The sequence below is a fragment of the Falco naumanni genome, chromosome 8 (assembly GCF_017639655.2).
Source record: "Falco naumanni isolate bFalNau1 chromosome 8, bFalNau1.pat, whole genome shotgun sequence".
NCBI classification, from domain to species: Eukaryota; Metazoa; Chordata; class Aves; order Falconiformes; family Falconidae; genus Falco; species Falco naumanni.
In genome coordinates this window covers 22,049,828-22,071,107 of record NC_054061.1, presented here as the reverse complement: position 1 = coordinate 22,071,107, position 21,280 = coordinate 22,049,828, and the positions used below count along the sequence as shown (strand labels likewise).

Sequence of the window (21,280 nt, the reverse complement as noted above, 5' to 3'; positions counted from 1 at the left end):
AGTAGTAACTGTAATTGAAATAAGTGAGCAAGTTTAGAGAGCGTCCTGTAGCCATCTTCACTGTAATCTTTACAGGAAACTTGAAATGGTATGACTTCCCTCTGCTCTGTGTTATGAACTATGAGTAAGAATCCCTCAGTATTGTAAAAAAACCTCTTACATTTTCTAGTATAAATTAGTTTTCATGTTTCTTTAAATAGAACGGTTTCGTATAATGCCTGAAATCTTAAACTCAAATTTGTATTTGACCAGTTTTCTGAAAGGAAGTCTGGGTGTGGGAGCAGGTTAGTGCTGTAGCAGCCTTTAGCATAACCCAGAACTCTTCCCTGCTCTGTGACCTGAAGGAGAGGATGGATATATGGTCAGGTCCTCTCTTGCTTCTGTGCTTACAGTCTGTAAAAAGAGTACCTGTGCTCTGGGAAAACCGTACTATTAACAAGATGAGTGTCTTCCCAGGGGACAGCGTCACCACCTGGGAGGTAAAAGGCCCAGCCGCCCCCTTTGCATTGGACGCCACTCCGGTTGCCTGCTGTGCTGTCCCCCTGTTTTCACCACCTATAGGTGTGTCTTCTTAGTGATGGCCTGCGAGACCCCCAGAGGTTTCCTGGTGGACACTGCAATAGAGCAGGTCTGTGATTTTGAGGGGAAGAATACCCAGATGCGGGATCCATTTGGTTACACATCACTACTTAATTGTATTTTTAAGGTGTTCCATAGTCTCCATAATTTCTTTGCCTTGCATAGTTAACTTAGCATATTCTATTGCTTCAATAGCTGCTAAAGCTTTAGTGCCTACAGTAGTAATGCCAAAGTGGAGAAAACAGTATTAATTCTATAAAATAGTTTAAAAAAATATTTTTAAATGAAAAATTATGCTGGCTTTGTGCCCTACTTGAATTTGCAAATGACTAATTTAAATTTTTAAAATGTTTGCCTTGGCTATACCAGCCCTATGTTACATGCTTATTTGTTAACTTTTTTCTAACTCTGTTAACAATTTATGCTTTGAAGTAGTGAGTAAATGTTGTAGATAAACTCTGCATATAATTTCAGGCAAGAAAGATGACAATAAATTATGTTGTAAGATTGAAAAATTTAGGTTAGCAGTCTAGGAAGGGAAGCATGAGGAATGCTGGTCTGAGACCAAGTGGGATGTATGTGATTGTCACACGTATTTACTGTAGTACGATGGGAAGTATATTTGGCCACGTTTACTGTGAAGAATTTAATTAAAAGAACAAAACTGCTGAAATCACAGAATAAACTAAGAATGCCAAGAGCAGAAGGAGCTCGAGTCGCATTCAAAAGGGGTGAAGGGGAGACTAGGTCATTGCAAGATGCAGTAAAGAAAAGTCAGAGAGTGGAAGAGAACCCTGTGGCAAGGTAAATCTGAGAGGCAAAAGGAGAAGTATTGCGCAATTGTTTCAAAGGAAGTAAAAATTCAAGAGACTAGAATACAGACATTAAAAATAAAAGCTTTTCAAAATGAAAGATAATTTTTCTGGTAGTGTAATACTCAAAAACCAAGTTGGTGTAGGTGGCAAAGGTGTTGTGTAGCAATTATGTAAGTAAACTAAATTTGAAAATACGGGTTTGTTTGACTTAAATTTTATTAAGTATGAGCATCTGAGGCTTGTTTAGCACTTCGCTAGCTAAAGGTTTGGCCAAGAAAACTGTTAGTTAGAGCGTATAAAGCAGCGAAACAGGTGATACAGAAGAGTGGGAAATTAGTGAGGAGTATTGAAATACAGGAATTCTGAAATGCTTCCAAAATAATTTTTTAGGAGTTAGGGGTAAGGGAGCAACTGATGAGTGCAGAAGAGCTTTTTGTTTGGGTGGTGCATCCTGTTAGTTGCAAAAGCACTGTGCTCTCAGAGCAGTACAAAAGCTGACAAAAAATCGAGTAGGAAATGGTGAAGAACTCTCAGAAAGTAAATGAATTCCATTTTTCCACTACCCGGTTTAGTATATTAGTGCTGCTTCTCTGTAGACTCTGGAAGTACAACATATAAAATAGGGGAACTAGGATGCTTTAGAGAAAAACATTAAAAATAGATGAGAAGGTTGGTGGAGAGTTAGCTAGTTAGTACATTGCCCGTATCAGGAAGCAAAGTCTGTGGTCAGTGGGAGAGGTGGTGTTATCTGTCAAAAAATGTTCCAGGGCTGACAAAGAAGAAATATGGGATTAAGACTGTACCACTGACCTCCCAGTCAGGATGGCAACAGTGAACTTAATAGGAGATTGGTTGCTAATTCAGTTAGCAAAATCGTAAGGGGAACGATGCATCCGTGCTGGTTACAGAAATACAGTAACACACCAGCATGCACGGAAAGAAACTCTAGGCAACATGAATGAAATTTTAATGGAGCAGATAGAGGGGGAACCTTCCCGAGGAGAAGCACATCTGATCTTGTGCAGTGCTGCTCAAAATGCCGCCACTGAAAAGCTGTTCTGCACCTCTGCTGGTAATGTACTTGGGTCTAGCGCTGCAAAAGTGGTAGCAGGAGGTCACTGCTGAGGAATTTTAAGTTAAATGAAACAGAGATAAGTTAAAAGGAACTCGAGGGGCAGCTGAGAGGCAAGGTGAAAAAAGAGATTCTGGTACAGCTGTGGCATAGCAATGTATATACACACACGCACACGTATCCTGGGCTATTTAAACTTTTATAAAGACTTTTCTCCACATGCTTAAATCTCTGCTGCCACTACCGAGAAGATTTTTGCTCTTGCTGCTAAATAGCGTTTCATTTTTAGGTTTATGAAGCTCTTTAAGCTGTGCCCTATTTCACTACTGTATTTTTGTCAGGGTCACAATTTACCTTGTCATTGCTGAATCTGTGCACTGCACATGCTGACTTAGCTTTTACTCTGTTTTAGACTTTCAGTTTTAAATGCTGCCAAAACACTTGAGTTGGAAAAATTAAAAGTTGCCAGTGTATGGACAGAACCTTTCATCAAAGGAGTGCTGCTTTGTCAATGAATCTTTCAGTATGGATCATCTAATAATGAAAAGAAGTTTAATGAATAAATGTTTATAACTGTAGATATAACTAACACCTTTCCTTGACTAAAAGAAGAAAGATTCAAGCATAACAGCTTTATTATTTTCAATTGATATGGGCCATGTCCCTCTTCTTGGTTTTAGGCCTGAGAAGTTCATATGCTAGTCAACACAGTCAACTAGGACAAGAATTACGATCAGCTGTATCTCCTGACTTGCACATCACCCCTGTCTATGAAGGCAGGACTTACTACAGCCCTGTGTACCGCAGTCCGAACCATGGAACTATAGAGCTGCACCAGGGATCCCAGTCAGCACTGTATCGAACAGGGTCAGGTGGGTAAAGGGCTCACAAGGCTCTGCCATCAGCTGTGGCCCAAAGGCAAGCTTCATTTACTTCCTGGAGTTTTCTTCTGGAACCTATGGCATATAAGGGAACATATATGAGATATACAATGCCAGTTTAAAAGAAAAAAAAAATAGATGTTATAAAGTAATGGAGATAGAAACTGTGTTTGACTGACTTAAAATGACCAGCAGGAATTTAAAAGCTGTTGTGATGTTTGCAGGAAGTACCTGGGGCTATGCATCAGCTTAGGGTCAGAATGTTTTGTTTGATATCACACGCTCGGGTGCATCCAAGCAAATTGTATTTCACGACACAAAAAACTTGGTGCATCCTCTTGCATTCTCTGTGTGTCGTTCCCTTACAAATACAGTTTGTTCATTTTTTTTTGTTCATCCATACAGTAAAATGACAGCTTGCACGCTTAGATTCCCTACTGCATCTTTCACAGTAAAAATACTGGTTTTACCCAACCTCCCAGCAAAGGATAATGTTAAGATACTATATCTGAAGATCATGTATTGACACTGAAATACTTCTGTACTATTTTATAGAATTGCTACTTGTATATTATAAAGTGCATAGGGATTAGATTAGGTTTAGAATTAATTTTCTGTAAAGAGAAATGAAACACATGTTGTAGTGCAGTTCGTTCTTTGAGGTTGATTAGTAATTTGTATAGTGGAGTGATTTCCAAAACCTGAAAATTTTTATTAGAGTGACTATCTAAGGAACTCTCTAGAAATAGTTATAGAGAAGTGTCCAATTCATATGTCATGTTTTCACATATTTGAAAAGTGCTTTTTAATGTTTTTTTAATTTAACTGAAATACTAAGAGTATGGAATGTTGGAGGCGGCAATGGTTTGTGCAGTTCTCCTGTCTTCTACAACATAAACAAGTTTGGTTTGTCAGGATGTGCCGATGAGGAAGTATGACTAGGAATTGGAAGTCTCTGTTCACTTGTCTACCTAATATCACTTCCTTTGGAAGAACAAAAGCTACCACAACAGCTCTGTTAAGTCAGGAAGATACATGTTCCTGTGTTTGAAAAGCTTAATCTTTGAAATCATCCTCTTGTTAGCTTTTGTCAGGGAAAATATACATGTCGTTGAGAAAAGGATAATATATCAACTATATAAATTTTTGTTTACTTATTTTTCCTTTTTAGTGAAGTTGGCAAATTGACATTACTGTCAGTAGTTGAATTTTATTATAAACCTTGAAAACATTTTACATCCTGATTTCTGCTTGGTGGCACAAGATGCATTTCTTACTTTAAATGCTTACTGAGGCAAGCTAAGGCATAAGCCTGATTCCACCAGACCTTCAGTTCTCTAACTAACCTCTCTGCCTTCCCTGGGACATTGAGTAATTGCTCCCTTGAATCTGGTGATAGCTTTCAACGTTGGGCCTGGTGCATGTTTTTAAGATGGATTTTTTATTTTTAATTGTTGGGGTTTTTACTTACCCTTTTAACCACATGTTGCCTCTCCTCTTCAATGGACATTTGTTACCTAGTTTGTTTTAATACTGATTTTACACTAGGAGTCGGGAATCTGCAAAGATCGTCCAGTCAGCGTAGCACACTAACATACCAAAGAAATAATTACGCTCTGAACACAACAGCTACCTACGCAGAACCCTACAGGTCAATGCAGTATCGACTGTCGGAGTCCAGTTATAACCGACTGCAGCACGCAACACCCGCCGACGATGGGACCACACGATCGCCATCCATAGACAGCATTCAGAAAGACCCCAGGCAAGTCCATTTGTGCTTTCAAGAATCATAAATATTTGCCGTAATAAGGTTTTGCAATACATTCCTTAACTATGTATGACATTTTGTTGTGGATATTCCAGTTTTACATTGTTTAAACAATCACGACTGGTGTAGATACTAAGATCTATAAATGCAATCTACTTGTTACAGTAAGTAAGAGCAACTTCTGTGCATTTCATTGTTGTTATTGTGTTTTTCTTCCATGTTTATTTTCATGTAGAAGTTACTACAGGAAATACTTGGAGTTCTATGAGAATTGACTGCATTATTCCAAATATTTTTTAATAACTCTGCAGAGCAACCTGTAATATTGTAGTTAGTTTTCTCTTTATGGGATTGAACTCAGGGCTTGAAAATTAGAAAGTACCTACCTAAATATTTGAATGAAGTTTTCATGAGCAGCCTCCTTAAATTTTGAGACAACATAGTTTTAAAAATTATATAGAAATGTATCATTTTGAAAGTGAATACACATTCCTATTTTTAAAATAGTTACTAGTTTGATCTTGTAAACGTATGTACACAGTGTGGGCATGTGACAAGTGTAATACTATTATTACAATTAATTAGAGACACTGTTAATTAAAACCCTGTATTTTAAAAGGGGAGTATCATAACCCAGTCAATGGAAGCCTTGGAGGTATGTGATTGCTAGAAATACCAGCCCATCCCCAGATTGCCAGCCTCATACTGGAGGATATGGACTTCAGGGATGCCTCAGAAGTCTTTCACACAAGGCACGAAATAAACTTTGAAAAAAGTGGCTTGTAGCTATGGTTGAACTAGAGTCTTACCCTGAAATCTTTTGGGCTTCCTGCGTTACAGAAGGCTCACAGCATGATGCAGTTATTTTCTTGTTTGACCCTATCCTTCACTCTCAAATATAAAATCAAAGTGTTTAATAGGTTTTGTTATTGTGTTATTAGTGGAAATTACTATATTATTTTTAATAGATATTGAGAGACTGGATTAATTTCATTTAACTGCATGGTACGTTCATCTAAGTGATGTTAAGAGGATAATCTTACCTCTGGGTAGTAATGCTTGCTAGCTGCATGCTGCTGCTGGCCTGTTCTGGCATGGCCTACAAGAAAAGTTACATATAGTAGGGATGCTTCACATTTGTAACAAGGAGCTTTAAAGAAATTCTGACTCCGTTTTCATTGCTGATGAACCTTATCTTGTAATTTCACAGCAGAGTAGTTTTTACCTTACATTTTAATCTGTTCCAGTTTCTGATTTGCATATCGTGCTGTTGCAGAGGTTAGTCTGGTGTGTTACAGTAGTGTTGGACTGGGCTATTTGAAGGCATCGCTCTAGAATAAGAGTGGGGGAGCATTCAGAAAGTTACTAGTTTTATTGGAAAGGCATTTTTCCCTAGGGCCTCCCTGTCCTTAGTATGAAGAAATAAACCTCCAAGTTGCTGAGCAGCTCGGAGTAGGCACGGAGCTGAGCTTTCACTTTTTGGTGGCTGTAGGAGCCCTGGGGAGACCCTGCAGGCCAGGCTGGCAATAGCCTTTGAAGAGCTCCCCATATACTGTTCTTGAAACACCCTTTTTTTTTTTTTTTTTTTTTTTTCCTTTTTTAAATTACTTGGATTTTTGACCATGGGAAAACTTTGCTTCCCTGCTCCCCCCAACCTAGTCTTCCTTGACACAAGGAAGATAGCCCAGAAAATATTAATGAGTGTATTTCTAAATCTGTGAATTTGGTATGGGTACGTTTTAATGACTTTTCCAGGACTTGTCTGCACAAAATAATTCTGCTTAATGAAGGAGATTTGATTGTAGTGATTTTAAGTTTACAATCCCTGAATAACGCAGATTATGCAGCTTCCTGCATCTGATTGTGAGGATGAAATTTCAGGCTGCACAGCTTTTTTTGAAGTATAATTGACTTCGGACTAGGAAGAACATTGAGCACCGAGAAAAAAATGTTGGGTGGAAGAGATGCCCCTGAGTAGCATTGTTACGTGGGTATCTGTTGCATTATATATTTAAGCTTAGGGAGAATCATGTAAGTAGCAGTGTTTAAGTTGCTATAATTTTAGTATATACATATTTGTGTGATCAACAACTGAAAAACATAGGATATAAAGCCTCCTTTTCCAATTGGAAGACTGAAAAGTGATGTGACAAATAGTTATTCTAATATATCTGTTTTTCCTCCTAGCCCTGACACTCCAGAATAAAACCAGAAGTGTTAAAAAACACTTAAAGATGCTTTAGTAATTCTACTTAGTAAGTAAACATACTTTTATAACTAATGCTTTCTCTTGAATGTGTTCATCTAATGAAGGGAGTTTGCTTGGCGAGATCCAGAACTGCCTGAAGTCATTCACATGCTTCAGCACCAATTCCCATCAGTTCAGGCGAACGCAGCTGCCTACCTTCAGCACCTGTGCTTTGGAGATAACAAAGTAAAAACGGAGGTACTGTATCAAGCGTGTTTCTGTTTTGGGAAACTGTAAAAGAAAAACTAGACCTCTTGCCTATTTTTGGATTATTTTTTCATCACAACTCAGTATTTTGGACCCTTTTGTGTTTCTTGAAGTACCTAGGTGTGTGTAATCACACACACATACATGCACACACAAAGGAAAGATGTTCAACCCAAGAAGTATATAGAGGGTAGCATTTATGTCAATATGATGTGGAGAAAGGCCACATCTGAGTGAAAATTCAGATTATTCTTGAAATTTCTAGAAACTTTGCATTTGAAGAGCTGCTCTTTCTGCAGAGCACCTATGAGCTAGTGATCTGAAGGAATTTGCTTTTTTTGTTCATATTGTGTATGTGTGTGTTACCTATTATTTTCAGTATAAATATTATTTATGTTGACAAAATGTTGGTGCAGCTTTTATAAGAAGATAGACCAATGCAAGTCACTGTTGCTGGAAGGCAGATGAAAAGATGGTAGTGGTTTTGATGTTCTGGTAAAAGTCGCAGTGATAATCAGATGTAGATAGATTTATAAGGTAGTCTTGCTATTTTATAAGAGATAGCTTAAGAGATAGATAAGAGATAGGTAAGAGGTAGCTTAAGAGATAGATAAGAGATAGCTGAAGACAGCTTATTTAGGAATTCATGGGATATTATTTGTCTGCATGTGTTAATCTGTAGGAGATCTTGTGTTTCTTCACTGTTTCCATTTTCATTATTACAGAATTTGTTTTAGAAGTTATGGAATGTCTGCTTATATTTTTTCAAAAGTACACAAAACTGAAAGAAATATGCCAAGGTGTAAGAGAATTTGAATGTGGTGCTAACTTGTATGTCATGTCAATTGTTTACCCTACTCTAGCATTAGAAATATCAGATATGTGATATATTTGATGTATGCCTTCCGCTTAGCGTGTGGAATTTTGAAACAGAGAATTGCTCCTTTTCAAATAGAGAGGAGTTATGTATTGGCAGTTACTTGGTTTTGTCGTGGTTTAACCCTGGCCAGCAACCAAGCACCATGCAGCCACTTGCTCACTCCCCCTCACCCAGAGAGATGGAGGGGGGGGGAGAATCGGAAAGGAATGTAAAACTTGAGGGCTGAGATAAGAACAGTTTAATAGGTAAAGCAAAAGCCACACACGCAAGCAAAGCAAAGCCAGGGATTCATTCACCGCTTCCCATCGGCAGGCCGGTGTTCAGCCATCCCCAGGGCAGCAGGGCTCCATCACACATTACTCAGGAAGACAAACACCATAATGCTGGATGTCCCGCTCTCCTTCTTCCCCCAGTTCATATACTCAGCATGATGCCATATGGTATGGAATACCTCTTTGGCTAGTTTGGGTCACCTGTCCTGGCTGTGTCCCCTCCCAATTTCCCATGCCTTTCCAGCCCTCTTGCTGGGAGGGCCCAAGAAACGGAAAAGTCCTTGACTTAAAAAAGTCAATGTCCTGTCAGCATTGTTCTCACACCAAATCCAGAACACAGTCCTGCACCAGCTACTAAGAAGAAAACCAACTCCCAGCTGAAACCAGGACAGTTTTGAATGGGAATAATCAGCTGTTATAAATTCTTAGAATACTATAACAGAAAAAATGCAGTTGTCTGGCTTCTAGGGGAAAGGATTATTCCTGCACTTTTGGGAAAGCGAGCATTATGTCAGTGTTTCCTTATGAGGCTTTCAGCCTCATTAAGAAGCAGCCGTTCCCTGAGATGTGATGGTGGGTAGGGATCAGCATGTTTCAAAAACACGACGGTACCTGTGGCAGCAGGAAAGTTGCAATTCATGTTCCCCTCAAAGCAGAGGCCAGCAGAGGCAGCTCTTTGGAATAAGAAAGGATCATAATTATTGTAGTGCCAAATTCAGTAAATCCTTAATTGAGAACTGCTTTTGTATTTTCATTCGTTGTTTAAATTAATTATTTTATTGCTGTGGTAAAGACCAGGTTAATTTGCTAAGCTATTAAGGATGTTACTTGCATTGCTAAAACGCAAAGGTAAGCATAAGAAACTGGTCATTGTGGAGGGGAATCATTACCATGTAAATCAACTATGAAACTATACAAAATTAATAGATTGCACTTCCAGGTAATGTGTATCTATCTTAATACATAAACACTGATATTTTAGTTCATGAATATATCGTTTTACAAGAATTCTGTTTTTTTCCATTTAGAAATTGAAATGCCTGTTTAAACTAGCAACAGCTGCTACATTTTAGAATAGTTAATGAGTCAGCAAAATGCAAATCTTAATGGATTTCTAGTCCGGTATTATTTTTTAAATAATAATATACGCAGAAAATGCATCTCATCAAGTTTTGAGTACAAATAGAAAAAACAATAAAGCTCTTTTGTCATTTCTAGTTTGTACCTGTCTTACGGATGTGTAGTGTAGATGCAGCATTTGATGTGCTGCGTTGACATACAAGGAGATTGGAAAGTATGACTAGTTATTTTTTGCTTCGCTATTCGGTAACAATTATTTGACTTGAAAAAGAGCAATTTATTTTTTGAATAGGATCCTGTAGTATATGCTTTCAATGTAGTCTATATAAAATAAATAATTTGTAAGGTACTACTCATTTCCTAGCTACAGAAATCTTGCCAGGTGAGTAACTTTAAGCTTAAAGCTCACTGATGCCTTTAGATACAGATTCTACAGATTCCCAGTGGCTTTTGGCATAGCAGGGGCTTCTCTAATTGGGAAACACCAAACTTCGTATCCCTTGGATATGTAACTTAACATAGTAGATAAATCTAGGTGTGTAAATATAGGTTTCCTTTTGAAAAATACGCATTTTAAACAGAGGTCTAAAAAATATCCAAGTTGCCACTCTTCTGTTTTATTTCTTTTATTCTACCTAAGTTGATTTGACAGGTAAAACCCACATACCGTGTTGGTTATAGACCTTGCATTTCAGTTGTGTGGGGTTTTTTTCCAAACCTCTTCAATTTGGCTGTTTTAAGGTATAAAGATATTAACTGGTTTTGTTAGACAGTGCAGTTTTCAAGAATGTAATAGAAGATTCTGTTTCTCAAAGTATCAACTTAAAATGATTTGGTTACAACTCAATTACGCTTTCTTTGAGAATAATCTTATTCTCCTTGTGGTATGGCAAATAAAAGTCTCTGAACATTTTAAGCCAAAAATCCATGAAAACTTGTACACATTGATGTATTTCAAATAGCCTTGTGGCTTGCCAACCTAATTATTACACAGCTTAAAATAGAAAAGGGGCCTCTAGAAGTGCTTGTAATGCTGAACTAGAGAATCCTTAGGACTGTTACATTTCTTACATCTTTTCTGTTTGGCCCAGAACCACATAGTGTACAAGCAAAGCATTCAGGAATGATGGCGTAGCTTGCTCTTTTCACCATGGGGTCTCCTTCTTAGGGCAGCAGCAGATTAGCTGCTGTAGGGGGAGGTTGAAGTGATCCTATGCCAACTTCCTTAGGCATATGCTATGGCTAGTATGGCACAGAAGTTGCTATGCTATGCTAAAATAACACCAGGTTACAGCAGATCAATCTTATATTACAAAATACCTTTTTTTTTTTTTTTAAGCAGTTCATAGAAAGTATTTTGGTAGCCTTTTGGTGGTGATCTTTAATTTAAAACTAATTTTAGTCTTGTAAGTAATACTACTTAGTTATCTCTTTTAATTTTTTTCTTTTTAGTAAATATTACAGAATTCTAAAACATTTTAATCTTTTATAATTTCTGTAAGTTATTTTGAACAAAGGAAAGTACTACATAGAAATGCGATCTCAAATCACAACGGTTTGGGTTTTTTTTAATATATTACAAAGAATAAATATAACTAACCTGCTTAAAGCAAATAATACAAACAACTTTTTTGTTTTACAAATTTCTGCAGAGTAGACCTTCCTTTTAAAAATAATTTCAGATATGCCAATATGGCTGGTTATATGCTAATTTGATTTGTGTGAGTGTGTATGTAGCTAAGTGTAAAAGCTGGTATTTAAATCTTTGCAACTTCTTATTTCTAATGTTCCCTAACAAGATATTCTGAGATATACAAAGTTACATAAAAACTGTGTTAATGGGAAACAAAACTTTAGGAGTAACAATGCTCTGAACACAGTAAATGGCCTGAAAATGTCCATCAGCCTTTTCAACAAGGATATGAGTCGTTCATAGGAATTTTCAGTACAGTGTGACAATCAAGTTATTAACATTTAACAACAATATTTCCTCTTGAAGTAGAATTGAATGTATTGATTTTTAAAAAATAACAGCCTTTTAAATTTGTAGGGTGAAATGGGTGAAATCAGTGGGTGCTGATGTTCCTGACATCACATTTCCTAGGTATGTAGGCTAGGAGGAATCAAGCACCTGGTTGATCTCTTGGATCACAGAGTCCTGGAAGTTCAGAAGAACGCTTGCGGTGCACTGAGAAACCTTGTTTATGGCAAGTCTACTGATGAAAACAAAATAGCAATGAAGAATGTTGGTGGGATACCTGCCCTGTTACGACTGTTAAGAAAATCTGTTGATGCCGAAATAAAAGAGCTTGTAACAGGTAAGTTTTAAATGGAAAAAAGCAGGGAACTATAATACAGATTATTTTTCTGAGGTGGACAAGACTGGAGTAACTGTTAAGTGAATGGAATTGAGTATATCAACTGGATTTTTATTTGTGCAATGGTATTTTTTATGAATACAAAAGCACTTACTTTGATTAGTGACAGTTAAAGTATTAGCAAAGAAATGTAGATTCACTGGGAAAAGCAAATCTTGAGGTAGCTGCACTAAAGCTCCACTCTATGATAAATTTTCCCCTGGTACGATTCTCCTGCGTGTACAGCTAGCTCTTAGATAGGTATTTCTTTATTGGCTCGTAACATGTGTTTCAACACAGGCTTTTTTTATCATCTGCTGACAACAGTTTTATATAAGATCCTGCAGAATTCAGGAGGTGGACCCAAACTATGTAAATGTGTCTTAAAGTACAGACAGAGGATTGAAAGTATGGAAATCATAGACGCATCTCGGTGCCCGGCCTGCTAGTAGAGTCATGGCAAGTAACTGCTATACACTCCTAGTCTCTTGAGTGTGAGGTAGCAGGTTTAGCTTATAACCCATAAACCTACTTGGCACTTGGTACAGACAAAAAGTGCAGAAATAATAAATGATTTGCAGTTCTGACATGAGGGAACTCAGTTTCCATCAAAACAGGGTGGATTTTTTGGATACTGTATGCACCTGCTAACTCTTTGTCTTGAATATGGGAGTGATTTGCCTATGAAGGTTGTAGGGGATTGAAACATATAAGAGGATAGAAAAAAAGCAAGAGTTTTCACTTTCTTTAAACAGTTCCTCTTTCAAGTTTTAGCAGCTCCCTTGTTTGATTTTGTTAAGTTACAGAGCTTAACTACTTGCCTAGTAAGCAAAGCTGCGCAATACTGGGAGCCTTTCCCAGATATTTCCTTGTTTAGAAAAGCTGTTAAGTAGGGAAAGGACTGCACAGAATGTTTCCGAAGCATGGAACTTTAAGTTCATAAGTAAGCATCAAGATAGCCTGCAGCGTTCACGTTCTCTCTAGAAGGATATAGTTTTTTCCTTAAGAGCATATGTAATGGAATACTTAAAAATAGAATTACACATTATCTGCCTTGTCTGCTCTACAAAATTCATGTTTTATGCATTTAAATTACTTGTGCTTTTAAGATGTTAGGGGTGGTTCCACAGACAAAGCCAAAGTGAAATTCTTAATTATACAAGGTATTTAGTCACTATTAAAAAACCCAAAACCCTACACTGTTATCTTTCAAAAAAGATATACAGCACATCATCTGTGACTAAAAAGATTTTTCAAATAAAGATGTTTTTTAATTTCGATTATAAATAAAGATGACTTCTTCAGAAAAAGTTACTCTTTCTTTTTAATGCACACATTTAATTTGTTTTAGCCAGTTACATCAAAATGGAAGGTTTTGACATAATTGTCTTCTGGTTAAGTCGGTGGCATTGACTTGTGTTTAAGACCAATGCTGAACGCTTGAGAAGAATTCACAGCAGACTTCTTCTGGAGCTCAGGGATTTTTAAATGCTTTCTGTAAATAGCAGTGTAAAGAAAAGATGTGGAAAGGATCCAACGACTATTCATTTCATAATTAAAAACTCCACCTATGTCAGAACTAAAACTAGAAGCCAGACCTAGTCTACTACATTCCCAGATTAAGATAATGTAAATAAAGAGAAACTAGTGTCAATCTACACCAGTAGCAATGCTCTGTGTCTGATTTCTAGTTTAAAATTAGCACTGTTCATTACTGCTTGTAGTTTATTCATCAATCTTCATACGAAATGGATTTTCCAGTGTAACATTTCTTAATGACATACGAGTGCTTTTCTTTTTCCTGAGCATGGTCTTTCTTCCTCACTAAAGGAATTATACTTTCATTATTAGCAGTATCAATTGCCTTTGAAAGGTAACAGTTGTATCTGGTGTCATTGCAAGTGAAATTCATCCAGTTTAATTTAATGTGCTGTTAGATAGCTGAAAACTTCATTATCCTAGAGAAGTGAAATCAGAGTAACAAACTTCTTGTGATCTTTACAGATACTTTTCATATGAATGCATTTATATAACATTTATGAGGACTTATTTTATCAAAAGCAACCTTTTAACCTCAGAAATTATTTGAGAACATACCCTAAAGATTGCCTATGATAAGTTTGAAAAGCTAGTGTACTGTGGGAGGGTTTAACTGCACAAACATGTTTTAGAGGTGTTAGAAAAGAGTAGGACTGCTGGGCTCTATATTTAATTAACAGTAGTTGAAATTACAAAGATTGAAATGCAGGGAGAACAAAGAATTGGAAACTGAATGGAGTGTTAACATTAAAAACTACGTAAAATGCAATTCCAGAACCACAAGAATGTTCTAAGAGGGAAGCAAGTCATCTTTTTAACGGCTATAGACTGTTCAGGAAATAAAATGTGCTAAATCACTTTTTGTAATTACTATATGAAAATGAAGTAATACTTAAAAAAAAAAAAAGTCTTTAAAAGTTGGGCTTTGGAATGCATTGGAAGAGGATAACTCTTGGCTGAGCCTGCTCCAGCTGCATGCAGGTCCCATCACTACTGACCCATGGCAGCCTTGCTGTCCTGCACTCTGCCCTTGGCAGGGAAACGGGGAAGGTACCCTGTTTTTCTTTTTTTCTTCCCCCCACCCCCCTTTTTTTTTTTTTGGTTGTAACTCCGACACATTTCATCATGTTGCAGCACCAGCACTTTGTGGAGGCTACTGTTTTTCATGTTCTAGCACAGCTTCAGCACTAGGTAGCAGACATGTTGGGGCCTTCCTGGCTGTGTGCAAGAGCTCCGTTCCCGAGCAAGTGGCGTGAGGGGTGCACGCTGGCCTGTGCTCCCTGCTTGTGTGGTTACATTGCTGTCAGCACAACCTGGAATCACTCTGTGATTTCAGAATCTCCCATCTTAGAAGCTTATACAGCAGAAGACTGTCTATGGGGTAGACATGAAAATACACATGCTCTTGAACCCAGGTGCACTTTCTAACAATTGAGCCTACTCTCCACAGACCCTCCGAAGCAGATCTTTAGTATGTTAAAATGTAAGAAACATTGATGTACTCTGCCACTGCAAGCTTTCCAGACACGACGAGTCAGATGCCTGCCTTAAAAGAGTAGTCCCTTGATTTCCGTCCGATGCTGGGCAGCAGAGCAGAGCCCCAGACAGTGCCCTGCCCAGAGAAGGGCCGCAGCCCACTCCTGAACAGTTGGTCTGCTGTCAGGATTCCCCCCCAAAAGGTCAAGCAGGTGATGGGGCTGAGCCTGGGGGAGCCGTACAATTTTATAGTGGGAAGGAAGGAAGAATGAGCACAAATTCGCTTATCTGCACGGTAAAGCTCTGTCCTTAAAGGGGAAAGGGGTGGTTGATGATGCCCCAGGTGATTCTTCATAGTTTAGTTCTTCAAATGAGTATTACCTCAGCCAGTTCAGTTGAGATATGCTGTTCTCTGCCCAGCAGCATGATCTTTTGTACACACAGCGTCATCTTTGTCAGAGATTGGGTTCTTGCAGCAGTTAGCACTGCGCGTTGTTGCCTGTGTATTTCTGGAGAAATGACCCAGAGCTTCGCAGTTCCAGGCAGCCGGGGATGACGAAGGTACAGAAACAGCTGCAAGTCTCACACAGCTTTGCAAACTAAGCACTCTGTGAAATGGCTATAGTTACCTTTCACAACTTACACATTACTATAATACTTACCTCAGTTCTACCCCGTATGCAGTCCAGAGTTCCTTGTGACCAGCTGTGTGTAACCTGCCGAGGTCCACATGCTCAGCCGTGTCCAGCAGTGGACCCCTCAGCTGGTGCAACTGCTGAAGAACTCTTAATAAACCTGCCGCTTGTTTGCAAACACTACCTGTTGTGAGCAGTGGCAGTGGAATTCATTGCAGTAGACTCATCAGGAGTCTTAAAAATCTGGATTAAAATGCCAAAATTCAAAACTAGAGTAAAGCATAAAAAAACGGGCTGGATACAAAAGACACAAAGTTCTTTGCCACTGGTGATGCCAGCGTTCCATGAATAGCTGAGACCCCAGAACACCCCAGAATACAGAGGCATTCAGCAAGGAATGAACAAATCATATTTTTTTTTCTTTCCCATCCAAAAATTTTGTCTGCAGATTTTTCTTAGCCCATGACTTAAGCTTGACTTTAAACAGCTAAAGCTGTTGACTGGAGACACAGACATCATTATGCATTGATGTCCTGTAGCCCTAACATAATTGCTGGCTTACTATTATCTGTTTCATGTATTCTCTGAATTAGGTAATAAAATAAAGCTTTGAGGAATTTAACACATAAGGGGTTTTCTGGAGAGAGCAATTATTTTGCAATCCTATTACGGTTGCTTAAGTTACATCAGTAATCTAACCAATTCAACACTGAACCTGTAACTGGTAGAAGCAAACCAAGAAAAGAACAAAAGACAACCCTTACAACACCAAAAGCTACTGAGTAAGAGAAGGTGGGTTTTCATTTTTCTCATGCTTCATTCCTATATATTGGAAAAGACAGATTCATCACCTGAATATTCTGCCGTTGATCCAAGTCCAGAAGGGTTATGAATAAATATAAAAAATTTTGTGTATCAGAACAGTCAATACACAATTGTCTTAATATTTTTCCCTGTGGAGAAAATGTTAGAGACAAGTCGATGTTAGGGAGCATTTCCCATGCAACTTCTTCTCCCAGTTAAGGAACATTGCTAGCCTGTCATCCATGAATTGCTGCTAAGGATCAACAGCCTTATTCCGTCCTGGCTTACTTGGTGAGAAAGATGAAGCCAAAGTTCTGCTTACATGTTACAGCTCAAGTAACTCCAGCAACTGTTAGTGCAGTGGCTAAAGATCTAGCAGAATTGTTAATTTTGCCTGCTTAATTTTTGCTGTTACAGAAGGTAACCAGTCTTGTCCAAGTGCAGTCCTGAAGTGGATAGAAAATTCTTTAGTGTGAAGAAAAGTGATGATTTGTAAGTGAAGGAGCTGAAATTTGATGGAGTGAGGTTTGATGATTTTGTATGCTGCTGTGAAGTAGAATCTGCGTGTTTTCTTGTGCCAGGGCCCAAAGACTTCAAGCAACATTATTGGGTTAGGCATTAGCCTTTAAAAATCAATAAAAATAAAACCTTATATTTCATTAGGTGCTTATGGTCTGTGACGACAAAACTGTTGCACAACTGAGAAATTCTGGCTAACAAGCCATTAACTTTAATATAAGTTAATAAAATATTTACACGTGAGGTACTGCCATTGCACTGTTACCTGCATTCCGTATGCCTTAGCACATCGTGGTAGAAAAACGCCAGTGAGATTCCATACACATTAGTTTCATAGTTCTGTGTTTCAGTAAGTGTTTCAACTATGGTCTACTTCAACTATTAGTTTCCACTGTATATTATGTACCTTGCTGATGCTGCCATTTGGAAAGTAAATGAAAGAGCGCAATACTAGTGCTATTAAAATGCTAGTCTTTTTCCATACCTTAATACAAGAGATGAAGCTTACTGCATGTATTAATCTGTGAGTGCAGTTTTAAATACAAATAATTATATAGAAGGCCATCAGTTTGAATGCTTGAGTATGTTACTCCTGAGTAATTTCCAATAATTTTATAGAGAACTTTTTTGGGGAGGTGGTGGGTGGTGTTAAAAGTAATGCTTTTCCATATTTACGCTAGTTCTAGTGCATGCACTGTTGTATTTGCAACGTTCAGATCCAAAGTTAAGTTTGTTTCCTTGCAAGCTGATAAATCTGGATTGCTATATTTTTGGGAGTTTTATGTGAGGATACTTTGGGTCTCGATTTCAGTCTTGATGTCTGCTGTCAGAGTAGCATTATTAATTGCACATCCGAGATGGCATAAACTTGTTACTGAAAAGCATATATTGAACCTTTTAGAGATTTAACAAATTTGTACTAGGTGATCACATAACCTTTTATTTCAGGATTTATAATTGCTAGACATCAAATTGTCTAAAGTAATGATTCTTTTCAATTATTTGCTTAAAGATACTGGTTTTAGAATAGGACTAGCAGAAGGAATGCTAAAGGTATCAAGAGAAAATATCCGTATCTTTTTCTTGAGAGGTGTATGACATCAACATGTTTCAACAGTAATGTAAGATATGCTTCATATGCATGGAGTTCTTTATGTCAGCGCAGTAGAAAAGCAAATGCTAGCGTTGATTTGATTTACACTGGAACAGAAACAAACAAATTGCTGAGGTTTACAAAGCCCGATAGCTTTGGACACAACCTTGCCAGGCTCTGATTACAGCAGATATGTGCTCAAGAACACGGAGCTGTTCCTTTTCCTTCTGTTTCTACAGTTGATTATAAGGCCAAATCTTGACCCTTGCAGATCTAAATTAGCATGCTGTCTTCCGGACCTCACAGCACCAGGTGAGGCATTTCACAGCTGTGTCAAGTCATTGGCTCTGTGATACCCCCCAAGCCCCGTGGAGGGGTCCTGCGCATGATCACAGACCCATCTGCCCACATGCACTTCGCTTGCATCCATTCCACCCCAGAGCATTATGTGCAGCAAGCAGGATACAGAAACAGACTGTTTCTATTAGTGTGTTGGAAAAACAGTTCTTCATAAATAATTTCTCCCCAGTTGAAAGCATCCTATGAAAAATTATGAAAACTCAGTTGATTTTTCAGTATTTCTGACCTATCTACATGCAGTAGGATTTGATTAAAAACAAATCCAGTCACTAAATGCAATAACATTTAAGTTTTGACTTTATAGATTCCAAACTACCTGTTTTCACTAGATGGTTCTGATTCTGGATTTTTTGTTTTGTTTTGGGGTTTCTTTTGTTTTGTTTCAGTTTAGGTTTTGGTTTTGTTTATTCTGCTTCATATCACCTTGTCCAGATCACATTTCCAGGGCAAAATTTGATCCTTGCTGCCTGAGTCTTGAGGTCTTTTTGTTTGTTTCCACATAATTTTTGGTACATTGTGTGAGTTAATTCAAGCATATGTCATCCTCACAGAAGTTCGCCCAAGTTGTCTTCTCTATATACAGCCAGATCAGCTGTTTAGTGTCCTCTGGTGTTACAGGGAGTATCATAGCTGGCATGCAGAGTTGGTCTCTGGACCTAACTGACAGACATTTCCTTCATCGTGGATCTTTGAACCTCCAGATGTGTTCCGAGTAAAGTGATACAAAACCATGAAGACTGAAGAGGGCTGTATTACTCCAGAGTCTTGTCCTTTTTCTTTTTAATAGTAATTTCCCTCTTGAGAAGAATCCTTTTCTCCGTTATTCTCTAAATGTTTTGAATCTTTGGAGGGGGACAACATCTCACAAACAGAAAACAAACCCCAAAAACCTCAATCACTGAAACTTAGTGGTTTAGAATTGTCTCTGGTTCTGCTCTGTTACAGTTTGTAGAAATTTCAAGTGCTTTTAAAGTATCTTCTACGTGAGGAAGGAACATCACCAATTAAAATCACTTGCTATTATTAAATATGTACCGGAACAGCTTGACCAGCATCATAGAGCCAGAGACCCAGGACCTTTAGAACAAAAAGCTGATTCTTTCAAATTTTCAGGGCAAAATGTTTGACCAAACTCTGTCTGCTGCACTATTGTGTATATATGTTTCTTCACCTTGGTTCAGCTCTGCTCCTTTTAAGCACTCACTTCTGTAGTCAGTTCCTCAGAAAAGTCTTCCAGACAATCCTATTTTCCAGACAATCCTTTTTTTTTGTTTGCTGCACCAGAGTTTACGTTAGATAGTCAAAATCATTTGGCTTTAACCTAAGCTTGTCAGGGTCAAGGATGGGATCTAAATTATTTAAGATTTCTCCTCTATATATATTCTAGGTATCAGGGGTTTCAGTCTAGAGAACCAGAAGTTTATGGGCAAGGGTTTTTTTTGTCCCAAATCTATGTGGAAAATATCCTCAAAACACCTACCAGTACTATTTCTGGTTGCCATCATTTTTAGAAAATATAGAGTACCTTGGCTTTCCTCACCCTGTACGCACCCATTAGCTTCAAACGTGAGATCTGTTGTGAAGTTGATGGTTTTAAAACAGAACTCTGTTCTGCGTCTGTAAGGCGAACCTCAAATACTTTGTCCTTGTGTCAGCTGTCCACTTCATTCATGGTATTGGGTTTGGAGAGTTATGTTTTGTTGTTGGCTCGCAGGTACAAGGTTATTGTTAGTTCGACGTACTTTTATCAGCCACCACTAGCTGGTACTGTTCTTTGCATCTTCCATTTATTTATCCGAGGTCCAAAACAACTTCAAAGCCCTGTAAATACAATCGATAGATCAGCTGTCAGCAAGTATTGTTATGTCAAGGAAGGTAGCAGATGGGGTCAAAGAAAGATCCCCCTGATCTGCTTTAGGAGGCTGTGCAGTTCAGTGGGTTTGACTGTTTCAGGTATTTCTTCTTTGAGAGCCCTCTTACACAAGACTTTGGGCTTCTGTTTTCACAGCATCACAGAAGAGGTGAGGTTGGAAGGGACATCTGGAGGCCGCCTTATCTATCCCCCTCCACGTGAGCAGGGTCACCTGGAGCAGATTGCCCAGGACCATGTCCCCCTTTAACCTGCGTGACATATATTTGTCTTAACAACCCTGATTTGTGATGCTACATCAATTCTAAAAAATTGTTTCAGGACAGGATAGGAAAAAAATGAGGGGGCTCTAAAATACCTCCAGTGAGTAACTTCTGTTAGTCAACTTAAAGGACTCATCTGACCCTGTCAGTACTCCAATGTACAATCCCTAAATTTTGGTAATTTTAAGATCTAGTGCATAAACCTATATACTTTCCATCAAGATTCTTTTAGTAAAGCTATTGGGATTTTTATATGGATTTTTCTGGGACTTGATCTTACAGAAGATGTACATCTTTAAACTTGAATTACACCTCTGCATAACCTGTTGAGCATTTTTATTCTGCTTTCATCTTTCCACCTTATCTTGAACATTGTTTTTTATTTCTCCTATTCAGCCGTTTTAGAGGAGAACGTATTCTGGTTCATCAGAGTAGTTTACATAACTTGATATGAGCACCTGTATTTTATCTTGTAGGTACATCTGAGCCTCTTAAAAGCATTTTATCTACAGTTAAATCAGGGTTGCATGTTTTCGTTATTTTTTAATACTTATGCTAG

At 38.1% G+C, this 21,280-nt stretch overlaps 1 protein-coding gene across 7 annotated transcripts in view; it reads left to right on the top strand.

Moving 5' to 3' along the window:
- PKP4 (plakophilin 4) overlaps positions 1–21,280 on the top strand; it is a 101,586-nt gene that overhangs the window by 61,304 nt on the left and 19,002 nt on the right. For all 7 annotated transcript variants that reach the window (XM_040603807.1, XM_040603806.1, XM_040603808.1 and 4 more), the window contains 4 exons: positions 3,147–3,338; positions 4,896–5,112; positions 7,432–7,564; positions 11,910–12,123. In XM_040603807.1, coding sequence (XP_040459741.1) covers positions 3,147–3,338; positions 4,896–5,112; positions 7,432–7,564; positions 11,910–12,123 — 756 coding nt within the window. The remainder of the gene's footprint in view (positions 1–3,146; positions 3,339–4,895; positions 5,113–7,431; positions 7,565–11,909; positions 12,124–21,280) is intronic.